Raw genomic sequence first — 17,394 nt, forward strand, 5'->3', positions numbered from 1 at the left:
GGTACTAAAAAAGAAAAAAAAAAAAAAAAAAAGTTCCTCTTTCTACTCCCATGACTTCCTCTTCCAAATAAAGCACACCAAGCAACTTAAAGATAATATCAATCACAGAGTTTTAACAAAATTAATATTAAATATCCAACAAATGTAGTCTTCTAACAATTTTTTAGAACACACGAATCATCGGGGTTGAGTATGGTTTTCTCTCAGCATTTCTGTTTGTGGAATGAGTAGCATGCCACAGACAATTTTTGGGTTGTTTACCCCCAGGCCACTTTTCAAAACTCTGAAAAATAAAAATAAAAAGGAACTGCAAGTATCAGTTGCTTCACATCCCCACCACCTCATAGGGAATTCTGCTTCCCTCCTCTTCAAAAATTGATGTCCTCTTAGTTTCATTTCTTCTAAAACTGCAAAGAACTACAAATCCCAGAGGGTTTTGCAAAACATTGGTAAAACTTAGGTAGCTATATTTGCTCAGACTCTGTTTTTCTTCCACTATGATTCTCTCTCTTTCTCTCTCTCTTTTTTTTTTTAATGAACCCTGAACTAGTTCTTCTTTTACAGATTACATCACAAAAGCAAGGCTACACTTTATACACTTAAATCCCAAAAGAAAATCTTACTAGATTTTTAAATACTTTTGGTGTTTGGTTAAAAAAAAAAAAAAAACCTTTATATTATTTCAATCCCAAATTTCTAAACTGTTAAATTAGTTCCTAAATACTTCCTGGATTTAGACAAGGACAAGTACCTTCCCAATTTCCACAGATTTTTTTTTTTATTTCATACAAGGATTTTAAACCATTTTGGAATTGTGATGATTTGTTGTATTATTTTGTAACATTTTCACATTTATCTTCCATCCTATCCTATCTTTTAAAAAGTCCTGGTTTTTTTTTTTAATTAAAATGAATTATAATTAACAATTTTTGAGAATTTAGTAATAGTTATTTATGTGTGTCATGTAAAATAAGTATTTCCAGGTAGATTGGTATAAAGGTGACATAGATAGGTATCTCTGGAATCCAATCCACTCCTCTCCAGGAGAGACTTTGAATTCCTCCTTGAAAGGGACAAAAAAAAAAAAAAAAAAAAAAAAAAGAAATGTGATTGGGAGTTTGGTCTTTTTTTTCTGACCTCTGTCCAAGAAGAATATTGGGCTAGATTTATAACTCTCTGCCCTCTCAAATATTATTGATCTAGGAACATGATAAATTCTAAACAAATGTCATTTCCTAGGTTATTTTAAAGAGGGACGGTAGTCCTTAATTTACCCTAATCCCCGCCTCAACCCTTCTTACATTAAATAACTGTTCAAATTCAGATAGATAGTGATAAATAGTAAGAATTTGAACTCAGGTCCTCTAACTTCCAATCCATTGTTCCTTCCACAAAATCAAGCTTCCTTCCAATTCCAACACTGGTCTTTGACATTCTCTTTTTTTTTTTTTTTTTTTTCCTAAATTCCCTTTTAGCTATAAATTCTTTATATATAGTATTAGCCACTAGATGGGGATATAATGAAACTTTCCATTTGATGGCCCTTTTTACTGTCAAAAGAAACTGAAAGCAAAACTTGGCCAAGTTTTTCTTTCATTTCGGAAGTAGAACTGAACATTGAACCATAGCAGATCTAACTATTCTAGGTATTTTCAAGAAGCCACAGGTGGAAGAAGAATCGTCATGATCTAAAAGGTTAGTTTTGTAAAACAATGGTTCATTGATTTTGTTCAAGAGAGTAACCAAGAAAAAATTATTTTGAAGGAATTGAGGATTCTTAGCTAAAAAAAAAGAAAAAAGACATAGGGGAATATAATAGCCGGTTTTGAATTTAAGTAACTAGTAAATGGAAGAAGAATTAAAATGTTATCTTGATCTCAGAAAGCAAAATAAGAAGGGATAGAAATTACAACATTTTGGGGCATAAAGAAAATAAAGAAAACTTCCTAATAATTAGCATTTCCAAAAGTGGATGCCTTTGTCATGTGAGACTCTGGGAGAAGGTTAGATGACCACTTGGGGGGTTTTGTAGAGAGGAGTCCTGTCTCAGCGGCAGGTCAGAGTTTGAAAGTAAAAAGGGTATATTCCAAAGAAGAGGAAGCCATTCATGGAATGGATACCTAAAGATCAGATGCCTTCAGGAGAAATCTTTTTTAGTAAAACCAGAAGGTAGAATGACTGTCTAGATAGGAAGAGACCTAGGATAAGGGGGAATTTCTTAACAACCGAGGATGCTTCAAGATAAAAGAAGGGCTACATAACATCTACATTTATCCAGGAGTGAGGAAGTACTTCCATTTACTCAGACACTACAGCTGTTGGCCACTCCCAAGCTGCCACATTAGAACATTTCTTATAGTCGTCTTGCCATTCTCCTTGTTTTAAGCACTGTGCAAAAATAGGGCTAAGGACTAAGCTTTGGTAGAAGGAAATGTTCCCTGAATTGAAGGAGTTTAGGAGAGAAGACAGTTCACACCAAACTAAGACTGATCTCTTTGCATGGTGACACTATAATCAGAATATTTTCCCCTATGCTCCCTGAATTTGTTTACTTCACTTTTAACATTGTCTGAAGTTCCTTCTCCCTTCTTTGTTTGTTCCCAATTAGTGGGACATTACAGTAATCTAACATTAGCAATTTTTAAATCTAATTTTATATTGTTCACTCATCTCTTGAGTAGAGAAGGAAACTCAAGTGAATTTGCCTTTTTTTTCTTCTGTCCCTTAAATCTGGGCTGTCATCCTAACCAAAATTAATATTCTCATGGTGATTAGACAAAACTATTCAATATATGCATTCATTATTTAGTTTCCATTTATTATATCCTAGTATTCCCAAGCCCTTACTACTTATCCAGTTTGTATATAAATTCTGATTATAATAATTGATTTTGCCAATGAAAAAGCAGAATCACTCATATCTATCTGTGAAATGATGAGTACCGTATCTCCTTCATATTCCTTTATTTCTCATAAATCCAGCTTTGGCACCTACTGGGCCCTTTTATCAAAATTCCCTTTGAATTCTTATGGAATCACTTCCTTATAATGAAATTATAATAACTCGTATTTATAGAGCACTTTTCTCACAAAAATCTTATGAAATAGTCCCCCCATCTTATAGATTAGCAAATTGAGGCTCAGAGAAGTTAGGTTGCTCAAGATCACATAACTAGTGACCATCAGAGCTTAGACTCAAACATACATCTTCTAACTCCAAATCCAGGACTATTTCCTTTACATAATATATACTATATAAACCCTGCACTATGCTTCTAATTAATACCACCACCTTTATCTATCTTGTGTCAATACACGAGTTGAGGAATGAACTTTGATCAGTGGTTTTTTTAAACACCTCTATTCACTTCTATCCCAATCCTGGGCCACAATGAAGGCTATCCTATTAATGGTTCTTTAGTTAGAACACATGATTGGTTAAATGAATTTTTGCAGGCAAGCTTGGAAGCTAACCACCATATATAACACTAATTCTACAAGAAAATGTGTTCCAAGTTCCAAAGAGAAAATTTATAAAATGAACTTTTACATCATAATATAAAATGAGAGTAGTCTATAGAGGTAAATGAAATAAATAAATAGTAGTAAATAAACAGTAATAATGAGAGTGTAGAGGGGGAAGAGTGAAAATCTGTAATTTTGTCAAAGTAGGGAACTCCCAATATATATTTGCTCCACTGAAAAAGATCCATAATTCTATGTAATTTTTAGACTTGGAGAGTTGAGGATTCATTTCTTATTCAAGTTAAGGATCCTCAGTTCCTTCAACTGATCCTCATATGACAAGAGCACAAAGCTTTTCATAACAATGGGTTACCCTCCTCTGGAGGGCCTCATTTATCAATTGTGATTCCCATACCTGAACATAATACTCCAGCAAGTCTGATGAGAGTGCAGTAGGACTTCTTCCTGTTCAGTCATTTTCAGTTATGTCGGATTTTTCATGATCCATTTGGGTTTTCTTGACAGAAATACTAAAGAATAAGGTAAGAGTATTGTGGAAATATAAAACAGATAATTCTGATTAATTTAAATTAAAATTTTCTCATACAAATAAAACCTATGCAGCCAAGAATAGAAAGAATGTGGAAAGGGGGGGGGGGGAACTTTTATAAACAATCTTTCAGACAGGATGTGATCGTGTTGGAATGTTGCTAGGGTCTAAGAAATGATGAATTGATTGATTTAGAAAAAGATGAAAAGACTTGGAAATATGAAAGAAGATGTTATACACCTCCCCAGAAATAGATGACAAATAAAAACAAGCATAGTATGATCTTACATATGTGGGTATGAGTGTATATGTCTGTATATTTTTAAATAAATATATGTATGTGTATAGATTTGTTTATATGTGTACATATGTAATATTTATAGACATGCGCCTAATTGTAGCTGGGGGAGGGAAAAAAGAAAATAAAGTGAAAAGTGCACAGAAAAGAAAAAAGGAAAAACCTGCAAGAAAACAAAGAAACACTGGATTGCTATGTATGGTATGATACGATGTACCATAAACATGTATGGTAAAGACACTGAAGTAATTTATCATTTTCTTCCCCAGTTCATTTTACTGATGAGGAAACAAAAATAATCAAGATTGTGTGACTTGACCAGGGTCAACAGCTATTAAGTGTTTGAGGCCAGATTTGAATTCAGGAAAATGAGTCTTCCTGATGCCAGCCCTAGTATTGTAATGCATTTATCATCAACTATACCATCTAGCTGAGGTCTACTTGAAGATTATATTATTCCTATTAGAAGACTATATTCTATAATTTCTTATTTCTGAAAGCTAATGCAGCCCAAAATTATATTAGAGTTTTAAAATATCATATTCATTTTTCATATTGACCTTGTAATCTATCAAAAACTCAAATTGTTTTCAAACAAGCTATATCCAAGTGTGTCCTTCCTATCTTGTACTTGTTATATTGATTTCTTGTACCAAAGTAAATTTCATCTTATTAGATTTAATCCCCTCAGTATAAACACTAAGCTTTTCATTGATTATCCTCAGGTCATTATATACATTATATGTATACATACATATATATGCAATTAAGTCTTATATAATGTATATGTTTATATTTATTATAAAATTCAAAAATAAACTTAAGAAATTTCCATAGCAAAGATATTAGAGTTTTTTATATTTTTCACTTTGGAATTTTCCATGGATCAAAATAGCTGAAAAGACAGATTTAAAAGCTTTACACTTTAAAGTTAACTATTTTTTTTAAAAGCATAGGATTTAGAATTTAAAGAACTTTATAAATCTGAAACCCCTCATTTTATAAGTAAGGATAAATGAAGGTCCAGACATGTAAGGGGGCAAGGTGTACAATACATAAACTGGACTTGGAATCAGGAAGTCTTACTTTTCTGAGTTCAAATCTAGCCTTACTAGCTATGTGATCCTAGGCAAGTCACTTAATCCTATTTGCCTCAGTTTCCTCATTTGTAAAATGGTTGGAGAAGGAAAAGAAAGGGCAAATCACTCCAGTATCCTTGTCAAGAAGAACTAAAATGGGGCCCTGAAATGACTGAACAACAAAAGAGAAGTAAAAAGACATGCTCAAGGTCATACAGTTATTAAGAAGTATCAACAATTAGAAATCTTTTTTTGACTAAAAATTCAAACTAAAAAGATTTATTTACATTCATATGATTTCTCAGTCTCATAAAATGTTTCTTATAGTAAAAATGTAAATACCAGGGAAACATCTTTAAAATCTTTCCTAGAAGAAAAGGATATATTCAATGGGACATAATGTATTTGATACTCAATGTGTTCTTTTTTTTTCTCAACTGTTTAGGCTAAAAGATGCCTCTGAAATTAAAAAAAGAAATATCTGAAGAGGAATTCTATGAACATTTTTGCAATATAAAAACATCCCACCAAACTTTGCTCTGCTTTAGTCTGAAAGAAGATGACAAAACACTTTGGAAATTATGGGGCCATGCTTATAATAACCCAGGCCAATATCATGCTGAAATCCTAGTTTTAAGGGAAATTGAAGACTATCTAATGGCAAATATTCTCGACGCTTCAAAGTACACCATTACCTGGTTTCTTTCCTATAGTCCCTGCCATTGTTGCTGTGATGAAATAACCAATTTTTTGATGAAGTCTCAAATCAAAATTGAATTTAACATCAAAGCAGCAAGGCCATATTATTTTGACAATGATCAGAATCAGAAAGGTTTAAAAATGCTCAAAAGACTGGGAGTTCTGATCAAGATGATGGAATTCAGTGACTATGAAGAATGTTTTTACTTATTTGTGGATCCTTGTTCCAAGTTCACTGCATGGCCAGATTTAGAAGTACAAAGTATAGCCAATAAAATGATATTTCATCATTTATTCTCCAAGGTATATTTCACATTATAAGATAAAGGATGTCTTTTGTGAATCAGGGAGCACTTTGATTTTAAAAACATTAAAATTGTCTGATTCACAAAACAACTCCAACAAATAAATATCTAGTAGGTACAGAGAGAGATCTTTGTAGATCTTTGTACTTTATAGGTATATGGAACAGGGTAAAAAGGGAGAGACAAAAAGCATCTCTGATCTTCTGGGGCTCATCATCTAATAAAAAAGATTTTACACACACACACACACACACACACACACACACACACATACACTTTTTCCAAACCTGTGATTTCATTAAAATGAGGAATGTGGAAACTCATTCTATTAGTATAGCTCATACACAGCTACTGAGAGAATGTTTTTGCTTGACTATGTATATTTGTTACAAGAAATTATTTTTTCCTTTTTTTTTTCTTCACTGGGGTAAGAGATGAGGGAGGAAAGAGAGAAAATAGATTTTTATAAGTTTTTTTAATAGCAAAATGAGGCAGAAATTACAGATGTGGAATATTATATACACTTTTAAATATTAGTTTTACTTAACTCTTATTTTGTTACAAGAGACTGCTCATGAAGTAGAAGTAATCTGTAAATATAAGTAATATAAAAACAAAATGCATCAGTAGAACTTTTTTTTTTTTGAAAAAAGGAAATTAAAATATATAGAGAAATATTAAAGGGCTTAGAATCATTTAGATCAGAAAAGAAAAGACAGAGTAATGGCATGTTTTTATAGAGTAGGGTAATTAACTATTCTTTGTTCTTTTAGTTGCTATGTTTTTAAATTATGCATATTTTCTTTTTTCTTTGTTTTCTTTTTTGGGGGGTCGGGGTGGTATGAGGCAATGGGGTTAAGTGCTCTTCCTAGAGTCATCCAGCTAGTGTCAACTGGTGAGGTCACATTTGAACTCAGGTCCTCTTACCCCTAGGGCTGCTCAATCCATTGTAAAACCTAGCATATTTTCTTACCAATTCTTAATTTTTTCTTTCTAGGAGAATGACAGATTAGATTCATTTCCAACTGATGATTCTTTTCCAGGTAAGGTCAAAAAACTAACAATCCATAATGTATACAGAAGAAAATTTAAAAGAGAAAATGTGCCCTAACCATAATGGGGAGCTGCAATTCACTCAAGGTTGAAGTGGAATTTCCCCCAGATATGTATCTGATATATATCTTTTAAGACATATATTTATATATATCCTGTGTTCCTGAAGATAGACATATAGCAGTGTAGATTCCTAGAGGATGATAACAAATGAAAATGGCATGATATGTGAGGCTGGTAGAATTGTAAATACCTATTGAAAGTAAATATTTCTGATACTAACTATATGAGCAATAATGTCTCTTGCCTATAGCATTCCTCATATATTTGTAATCAATATGAATAATTCCATCCATTCCTGAAGAGTTTCAAGAGCACTACAAGCCCAAAAGTAGATTATTCATGCAAAAAGTCTTCTATAATTTAAAAAAGATGAGAGAGGAAGCATATGTATAACAATGACAATGGTTGAGATAAATAGGTAATTCTTTCTTTAAAGATCATGCAAAAGGAAGTGGTAACATTTTTCTTTAGATACTTAAATTAATCTGTGATTTCCATCTATGTGGCCATTTCCTCCAATGGTGAAGCCACAACTTTTTTCATGTCTTCTTACTCTAATTTTAGTCTACAATATTCTGCAATTCTCCCTAGAGCAAAGATTCTAATACTTTGTGTGTGTGTGTGTGTGTGTGAAAGAAAGAAGAGAGAGAGAGAGAGAGAGAGAGAGAGAGAGAGAGAGAGAGAGAGAGAGAGAGAGAGAGAGAGAGAGAGAGAGAGAGAGAGAGAGAGAGAGAGAGGGAGAGAGGGAGAGAAAGAGAGAGAGAGGGAGAGAAAGAAAGAGAGAGAGAGGGAGAGAAAGAAAGAGAGAGAGAGGGAGAGAGGGAGAGAGGGAGAGAGAGAGAGAGAGAGAGAGAGAGAGAGAGAGAGAGAGAGAGAGAGGAGAGAGAGAGAGAGAGGGAAGAGAGAGAGAGAGAGAGGAAGAGAGAGAGAGAGAGGAAGAGAGAGAGAGAGAGGAAGAGAGAAAGAGAGAGAGAGAGAGGGGGGGGGGGGGGGGGGGGGGAGAGAGAGAGAGAGAGAGAGAGAGAGAGAGAAGGATTTTTGGCAGTGTGATAAAGCTTATGGAATAATTAAAACAATGGTTTATAATGCATTAACTAAAATATGAAGGATTACAAAGGAAGTCAATTATATCAAAATATCAAAAGCAAAGTCATGGATCCCAGGTTATGAAACCCTGCCTTAAAGGATCTACTTCAGATACTAGATGACTTTCTCTTAATCATTTCATATTTTAGGCACATCATAGTACCTATCAATTATCTTTCATCTTCACTATGTGTTATATCTCCTTTCCAGGTGATATCTTTTAAGCCATTTACTAGTATTACTCATTTTATAATACTTTAATCCTCGAAAAAACTTTACATACATTTATGCTTGATCTCATTTATGCTTCTTCCATTCAAGTCTTTGTTAGTAATTGGCTGTAGCCTACTTAAACCTTTCCTGGATTTCCCTTTGGTATACAGACAATTTTAATGTTTTTAAAATCAAAGTGTTTCCTGATTCATAAGTGTATAGCCTCACTAGAGGACTTTAAATTAAAGTACAGAAGTACTAAACAGTCCATTAATGTATAAAACAATTAAAAAGACTCAAGTTAAAAACTGAAATCCTAACCCTATTTGTTAAAATCACTAGGGAAGAAGTAGAACATTATTTAGTCTTTTTTTAAATATTTATATTATTAAAACCAACCATTTGATTTAAATAAGTTATGACTTTATTCAAGTCATTAGTGCCAGAAATAAAAGATAATAAAGTGTTTGAATTCCCACAAGCATATTAAAGTACATATATTTTGCATTTCATAGAAAGAACCCAAGCTCAGTCAACATATTCTTGTAGTAAGATTAATAACTAATACATAGGATCTCATTTGAGCTAACATGATTATTATCCTTCAAATAGTGGTATAAATAGAATCACAAACCATATATTTTCTAATTGTTCTCCCCACTATGGATATTAGCCACTATTAAGGCAGGCAGGGAGGGAGGGAAGAAAGGAAAGAAGGGAAAAAAGAAAAGAAGGAAAAAAAAGGAAAAAAAGGAAGGAAGGAAGGAAGGAAGGAAGGAAGGAAAAGGAAGGAAGGAAGGAAGGAAGGGAGGAATTAAGCATTTATTAGGTGCCTACTATGTGCCAGGTCTATACTAAGCATTTTCCAAATATTATATCATTAGATCTCTCCAATAATCCTTCAAGATAGTATTCTTCTTATCCTCATTTATTTGAATTCAAATATGGATAAAATGTCTCAGTATCACATGTGTAAAACTGCTATCATTGGAAATTTATGCCATGGGACACGGTACCTAAATACCAAATACCCTTTTGGTATTTAGGTAACAGAGTTCCCTTAGACTGAATCCAAAACAGGACTGATTTATGAAGCATGAGTTTTCCTTTTAAATAGAAAAGGGCTCTATGGTCATTTCCTGCCTTCCTAGAGCTCACAATTAAACTCCATGGGACCCTTATACAAATCATACATTATTTTAATTAAAAATTAAATAGGAACATGATTGTATGTTAGATACACAATACCAAAACAAAGTCCTGAAATTCTCTCAGAGTAAATTCTAGTTTTCAAAAACATACATTATTTCATTATTCTAATACTTATTATTCTATTAAAGATGACATTAATTCAAAATTTTTAACAACTTTTCTGAGCTACTTGGTAAAGTATTCAAAAACAAAAAAATTGAAGTGGGGTATTTAACTTATAATAAGAGAGAATCCTGTTCTTAAAACATTTGTGTGTAAATGGCTACAATTATAAAAAAATATTTCAAAAAGACTCAGCAGGAGGGGCAGCTAGGTAATGTAGTGAATAAAGTACTGCCCTTGGAGTCAGAAGTGTCTGAGTTCAAATCTGATTTCAGCTACAAAAGCCATATTAAGGAAAGCACTGTCTATATCTAGAGAAAGAACTGTTAAATGAAATTTCATTGCAAATACCTGTCATTCGAGTTTTCCATACATCCAAAATGCTCTGAATAAGCTAGATTTCATAATGTAATGTGATGTAGCAATCAGTAGTACTGGGAGATTTCAGTGACAATCCATTTCTGAGCAGCCATCAGATGAAATCTACCTGTTGTTATGATTTCTTTTAACATGATAATACCTATATCTATAAAAATTTGGGAAAAAATCTAGAATTTAAAAAAAAACATTGGGTCTTCTTTTGGAGAGGCTCAGAGCTTAAAGTTATAAGCTACCGTTGGGGAAGGGGACATCCAGAGATAAAATTATTTCAGTTGCTTTTAAAAGCCCAGGAAAAATCTGATCTGACCTACCTTTCTTCTGGATGCCCTGAGCTATCTTTGAAATTGGGCCTATGCTGGGACCGATGTGTCCTCAAAAACCCAGAGCTAACCAAGCCATCACCAAAATAGGGAGCTATTCAGTCTCCTCCTCCCTCCACTCCCAACATACAGACAGGGCATTTTGACACAGTTGAAAATGTAATGTGGTGTACTTGCCAAATGTAGAAGGACACAGGGTCCTTGACAGGATGATTTATTTAAATGTACTATACTAGAGCCAGCCTTAAACAATTTAAGTAAGGGAAGCGGCTATGTCCATGCCCCTCCTCCCAGAGAGTCACAGCATTGAAGAAATCTGAAATAGCTTCAACGTTCTGCCCTGCTAAGTCTCCTGCAACAGAGTAGGCTTCCATAGAAGCTTGTACTTCTGTATCAAGGTATCCATAGATACCTACCAGGAGAGATATATGCATTGTCAGAAAAGGTCACTGTATCAGGTAGGATTTTTTTGCATAAATATTTTTCTTTGTTTTAGCTGTGTGACTCTGGGAAAGTCATCCCAAATGCCTTGGGAAAAAAAAAAAAAAAAAATATATATATATATATATATATATATATATATATATACACACACACACATATACGCACGTGTGTGTGTGTGTGTGTAAGTCACAAAGAAAATTTCCAAAGAAAGGGAAGATTATGAATGAGCATTGGTTAAAAAAAACCAAAACACTTTAAAACAAGAAGAAAAAGTATTCATAAATGCATTTAAGAAGCAAAAATAAGACTATGACTTCAATGATCATTCTGTCCTTAGGTGAATTTGCCTTACTCCCTTAATCACAGTAAAAGGACATATAGACAGGAAGCAACCTTAAAGATTATTTAATCTAACCTACACCTGAAGAAAATGCCCCCCTAAAAATCAAATGATTTGCCCTATGTTACACTACTAATTAATGACAGAGCTAAGAATAATACTAGTTTGCATTCTTATAAGTTCTACCCAGATTAGTGTCCTTGGGCCACCAGGTCCCATAGACCTGTTTGTCTATCGATCTGCCTCTCTCCATCTTTTTATCTGGCTAGCTGGCTCTTTTTCTTTTTCTTTTTTTTTTGCTGAGGCCGTTGGGGTTAAGTGACTTGCCCAGGGTCACATAGCTAGTAAGAATTATGTGTCTGAGGCTGAATTTGAACTCAAATCCTCCTGACTTAGAGTCTATGCTCTAGCCACTGCACCATCTAGCTGCCCCTCGCTGTTTTTCTTTTTGCAACATAAACTTCCTCAAATTAGAAAGGAAAAAAAAGAACTGGCTTCTCTTTCTATCTCCTTTTAACTGTGCTCTTCCCTATGCAATAATGACAGTTTTGTTTTAACTTTATAACTAAAGAGATGGAATAGGATAATGATCACTGTTGTATTCATAATAATTCATATTTGAATTGTTATAAATATTTTTGTTAATATTAAGAATAAGTCTCAGCATCTATAAGCTATAAAATGCCTTGTCTCTCAGAAGAATTATGATTATTGAGCATCTTGATTCAGCTATTATATCAGAGTCAGGATCCAATCAATAAGTAAAAACTTCTTTAAGTACCTACTATGTGCCAGCCATTGAACTGAAGAAACAAAGTAAAATCAGTCCCTACCTTCAAGGTGTTCATACTTTAATGAGAATAGAATCCTAATCTCTTGACTCCCAAGTCTATTTTTTCCCTTTATGTTATTATACTAAGGAAGATTGCTTTAGAGTCTTTGTTAGGGAATATAACATACATTAAATATGCCTACTATGTGCCAGCCAGGAACTAGGGATACAATGGCTAAATGAAACAGCCCCTGCCCCCAAGAAGTTTACATTCTGCTTCCATCCACTTTGCAATCTAGCCATACTGTTCTCAAACAGGATGCCCCACATTGGACTCTGTACTTTTGCATTAACCATGTGTATGATATATTTCTCCTTCATCCCCTTAGCCTCAGAAAACACTCAGCTTCCTTTAAGACAATAATAAAATGCTTTTTGTTTCACTCATCTCAATTATATCCAAGTCTCCCTGATCCCATTTGAGGCTTTCTTGGCAAAGTGGTTTGCCCTTTTCTTCTCTAGCTCATTTTACAGATGAGGAAACTGAGGCAAACAGTAATGGGCAATGACTTACCTAAGGTCATACAGCTACTAAGTGTCTAAGGACAGATTTTAACTTGCTGATTCCCAGCCCTGTTCTCTATCCACTACATGATAAAATGCTACTTTCTGCAGCCTTTCCTGCCCACCTCCTCCAGCTGTCTATCCCTTTCTAACTAAAGTTATCTTTCATCTCCTCTCTGTGTGAATTGTATATAACTATTTTAAAGTACATGTTGTCTCCCCATTAATCCTTGAGAGCAAAGACTTTTATTTAATTTTTTATTTGTGGCATTTTCTTTGTATACACAGTGCTTAACACTAGTTCTAGCTTATAGCAACATTTATTGATTATTACCAAGAAATATTATACATAAGTTGGTACAAAATAAATTGCAGGGGCAAGAGCTAAGCTACAGTCAGGAAGATAAGGAGAGACTTCTAGTGGTATGAGGTAGCACATGAGCTAAACTAGGGATTCTAAAAGGTAGAAAAAAAGGAACTTTAAAAGGCAGGAAGGAGGGCATTCTAGACTTTGGGGATAGCCTGTGCAAAAAAGACATGAAAAGAGAAGTAGAATATTCAACATAAGGAAAAGGAAGAAACAAGTTAGGCTCAATTAGAGATGCATGAAGAGAAAAAACATATAAGTTCAGAAATTCTAAAAATATTGCATTGTAACATAAGGTCAATTATAAGATCACTCTGTGGCATGGAGTATGGCATTAAGAGTGAAGTTTCAAAAAAAAAAAAAGGTGAAGTTTTAGTGAGGCTTCTGAAGAGCAAAGAAAATAGTTTTCCATTTAAATAATAAAAGATGATAGCGATAAAACATGGTAGGTGTTCCGTGAAAAAAGTTTATATCCCCTTCGACAGAAAAGAACATGCTAAAGAAAGAAAAAAATGTTGTATTTCAGGCTCTTCTAATAGTAGACTGTTGTCAAGGTGTGACTCAGAGGAGAGGGGTTTTCCCCCAGAAAACAATAAGCCTTATTATCCTGCAGTGATGATTGCTCTCACCAGTTATTCTTGACTAACTAACCCAATGGCTTTACCATATTCAGCTACAAAAGGCAAACATTAGGATTATCAATGTGAGCTAAAGTACTGTAACTTCTTGAGTCCTGATTGTCTATCTCTGCTTAATGATGCTGGAACTATAAAAAACAAATATTCTTTAGTAAGATGAAAGAATATATATTTTCAATCATTCTTGCTTTTTGATGGTATGGGTAGTAATCTTATTTTGTCAGATTTTTATCATCTCTTTTTAAAAATCTTAATTATGCATAACTTTAGAAGCACAACCTGCTTCAAATACAAGTTACTTAGATGGCACTTAGTAGTAGCCTAACTAAATTAGAATTAAGATTATATTTTATTTAAGCCTGAACAACAAGACACTGGGCAATGTTAGAACACACACACACACACACACACAAAATATTCCAATTTCAAGTTAAATCACAATACTTTAATGAATGGTGATCTTATCAATGTGGTCACCCCTTTCAATGACATACAACATAGCCCATTCAAGCCCATACTTTCACATATTTTATATTACTTAGTTATTATGTCTTTCTATAAATCTTCCAGATACTCTTAAGTTCTTGCTCCAATTCTTTGTACATTTCATAGATGCTTCTAGATCCTAAAGAATTATTAAACTATTAAAAATATTAAAATACTTTTTAGAAAAGAGGCCTAAAAGATTCTATCGAGGACTTATGTATCCAGAAAAAAAAAAAAAAAAAACAACATGGTCATATAGTGAAAGTGAGAGATATGATGGATAATTTGCACTAGTCTAAGTTACTAAATCAATGTTGACTAATTGATTTGGTCATTCTATTTTAATTCTTTTTAAGGCAGATAAACTTCCACCCATTTGTCTGGTTAAGTCAGTGGATTCAGTGATTGTTACTAATGGTTTACCTGGAATATTTTGCTCAGGGAAAGAAGTTCTGTGTGAAAAGAGCAAAACTTGATTTTGAACATGTTAAAATTTCACTTGAGAATATGGTCAAGATTCTAATCATTTTTTTTAAATTCTTTCTAGTTCACACTATCTCAGCATCTGATTTTGAAAGGCAAGTCTTGGTCAACAAGATTCCACCAGGAGATCCTAACAAGACACCAGATAAGAAAGATGAGTTATCAGACATAAGAACTCCACAAAAAACTTGTTTTCCCCAGAGAACAAGTGAACATGGGAAAGAAGTTAAAAGAAAACTCTTTTGAACAAGTGGAACCACTTTTTTTTTATTACCATTTCTCTCCAAGCACTTATACAATCATGTCACTTAATGTTTTTAAATCAGTTTTGTAATTTACTTGTAACTACATTGTTTCCTTATTTGGTTAATTATATATAATGATTTATTTGAAATTGTGACAATCAAGGAGATCTAAACATTATAGAATTATGTAACCTTTGATAGATACATTACTCAAACTTTCTTTTTCAATTTATCATACTTCAACTCCTGGGTACCCATCCTGCCTATTCTTGGAATTGTTTGTTCTTCTTGCATTTCCTATATGGTCCAGATAAGATTCCCAAGGCAATTGATTCTGGATACAATTCCCCTTCCTTGCATTTGCTTTAGGCTCTAATAGAATTAACATGAATCATAACATGATTAAAAAGTATAGTCTTATTTGAGAGATCCTATATAGTAATTTATTATTGATTGCCTGATAATTTAGTAATGAATTTAGTAATGACTGCCTAAGATTAGGATGCTCTGCAGTGCTTTGCTTAAGACTGTATAACTCTGTAATGCTAGAAGCTGATTGGTGGGGCCTGTGATTTTTGCTAATTCATAATATTTAAAACTATATTACTATACATTTTGCCATCCTCTTGCATTTACCTTGGAGAGCAGTTCTAGGTCTCTGTCAAGGACAGGAAGAAATCATACAGCAGCAAACTCTGAATTCAAATGTAACACTCCTGAAAGTTATAATAGTGCCTTATCTACTGATTTTTTCCACTATGTGGGACACTTAGATATCATCCAAAGTAGATTCTCTGTCAACATAACCCAATGTTTGGGAATTTTGAGGACTAGACATGATTACGTTGATGTAAAACACATATGTTTCTTTTGAGTGATCTTGCCAATGAATATCTTTGATCAACCAAATAAATGATGTGTTTACTTTTTTCTTTTAGCTCAAATCCAAACTTTGAGATGAAGTGCTACTAGATTGGCATGGTAGAAACAATTAGCATCTTATTAGTCTTGTGAGACATATAGAGAAATTATGTTTTGAAGATGTTATTTTTAAAACTTTTAAGGATGATAATTTATATTTTTAATTTATAATTATTGGATTAAAATTCAAAATTTTAGTTAATGCTCTATGCTTCAAGTCAAAAACATACCTTTCTATTGTTTCTGCAGTATAAAATTCTATATTATTATAATTTAGTTCAGAAGTTCCTAATTTTTTTTGCGTCATAGACTCATTTAAAAGTCTGGTAAAGTCCATGAATTTTTTTCTCAGAAAAATGCTTTCATAGATATAAAATAAAATACATAGTATTATAAAGGAAACCAATTACATTGAAATGCAGTTATCAAAATATTTTTAAAACTAGTTCGCAAACCAATTGTTAACAACCTTTCTGATTACCATTGATTCTGAATATTTCTTTCATTTCATTTAAGTAGTCACAGGTTGATGGCCAAGGCATCATGAAGGTGAAAGCCATCCTCTACCTTAGAAACAAAAACATCTTGGAGGTTGTTCTTTTTCTGATTTAATATATTTTAGGACAAAAAAAACTGCATAATTTTCCAGAGTAATATAACTTATTCTTCTGTTAAATCTTGGGCTCATTCCATTGTCCATTGGCAGTGTCTATTCAAGAAATATGTATTGACATATAAGTTTTGCAGGTGGTCTATGCAACTACATTTCATGCTCTGAATAACAAGCATTTTCATCCACTTGATTTTTTCCTATGTGAATAGTTAGGATGAACTCTTTTGAGTGATTATAGATATCATTTAGGATACTTTAATGCTCAGGTCTTGTATCAAAACAATTTAGGCTAATTTTATTTATGCCTTCCCTTGTTTTATGCTTCAACTTATATTAAATATAAAATATTAATAAATATATATATATATTGAGGACAATTTTTTTATTAAAGCTTTTTATTTTCAAAACATATGCATGGATAACTCTCAACATTCATCCTTGCAAAACCTTGTGTTCCAATTTTTTCCTTTCCTTTCCCTCCCCTAGATGGCAAGTTATCCAATATATGTTAAACATGTGCAATTCTTCTATACATATTTCCACATTTATCATGCCCCACAAAAAAATCAGATTGAAAAGGCAAAAAAATGAGAAAGAAAAAAAATGTAAGCAAACAACAAAAAGAGTGAAAATACTATGTGTGATCCAAACTCAGTTCTCACAGTATTCTCTCTTGGTGCAGATATCTGTCTTCA

The 17,394-nt window shown here is 33.0% G+C and overlaps 1 protein-coding gene across 2 annotated transcripts; it reads left to right on the top strand.

Annotated features, from left to right (window-relative positions):
* Positions 1–1,571: 1,571 nt before the first annotated feature.
* LOC141560744 (single-stranded DNA cytosine deaminase-like) lies at positions 1,572–16,078 on the top strand. 2 transcript variants are annotated; one of them, XM_074299389.1, is made up of 4 exons: positions 1,572–1,695; positions 5,838–6,394; positions 7,394–7,439; positions 14,985–16,078. In XM_074299389.1, exons 2-4 carry the CDS (start codon positions 5,846–5,848, stop codon positions 15,164–15,166), a joined length of 777 nt encoding a protein of 258 aa, XP_074155490.1. In that variant the 5' UTR covers positions 1,572–1,695; positions 5,838–5,845; the 3' UTR covers positions 15,167–16,078. The 2 variants fall into 2 exon arrangements, with proteins under 2 accessions (XP_074155490.1, XP_074155492.1); XM_074299391.1 differs by lacking the exon at positions 1,572–1,695 and adding an exon at positions 3,852–4,007.
* The last annotated feature ends 1,316 nt before the right edge of the window (positions 16,079–17,394 follow it).

Source organism: Sminthopsis crassicaudata, chromosome 3, assembly GCF_048593235.1.
Source record: "Sminthopsis crassicaudata isolate SCR6 chromosome 3, ASM4859323v1, whole genome shotgun sequence".
Classification (NCBI taxonomy): Eukaryota; Metazoa; Chordata; class Mammalia; order Dasyuromorphia; family Dasyuridae; genus Sminthopsis; species Sminthopsis crassicaudata.

Excerpts from the sequence above, each read along its gene's own strand:
- LOC141560744 (XM_074299389.1), top strand. The coding sequence starts at position 5,846 with ATGCCTCTGAAATTAAAAAAAGAAATATCTGAAGAGGAATTCTATGAA. Across the intron at positions 6,395-7,393 it reads TTCATCATTTATTCTCCAAG|GAGAATGACAGATTAGATTC; the intron begins GTATATTTCACA and ends TTTTCTTTCTAG. Across the intron at positions 7,440-14,984 it reads AACTGATGATTCTTTTCCAG|TTCACACTATCTCAGCATCT; the intron begins GTAAGGTCAAAA and ends AATTCTTTCTAG.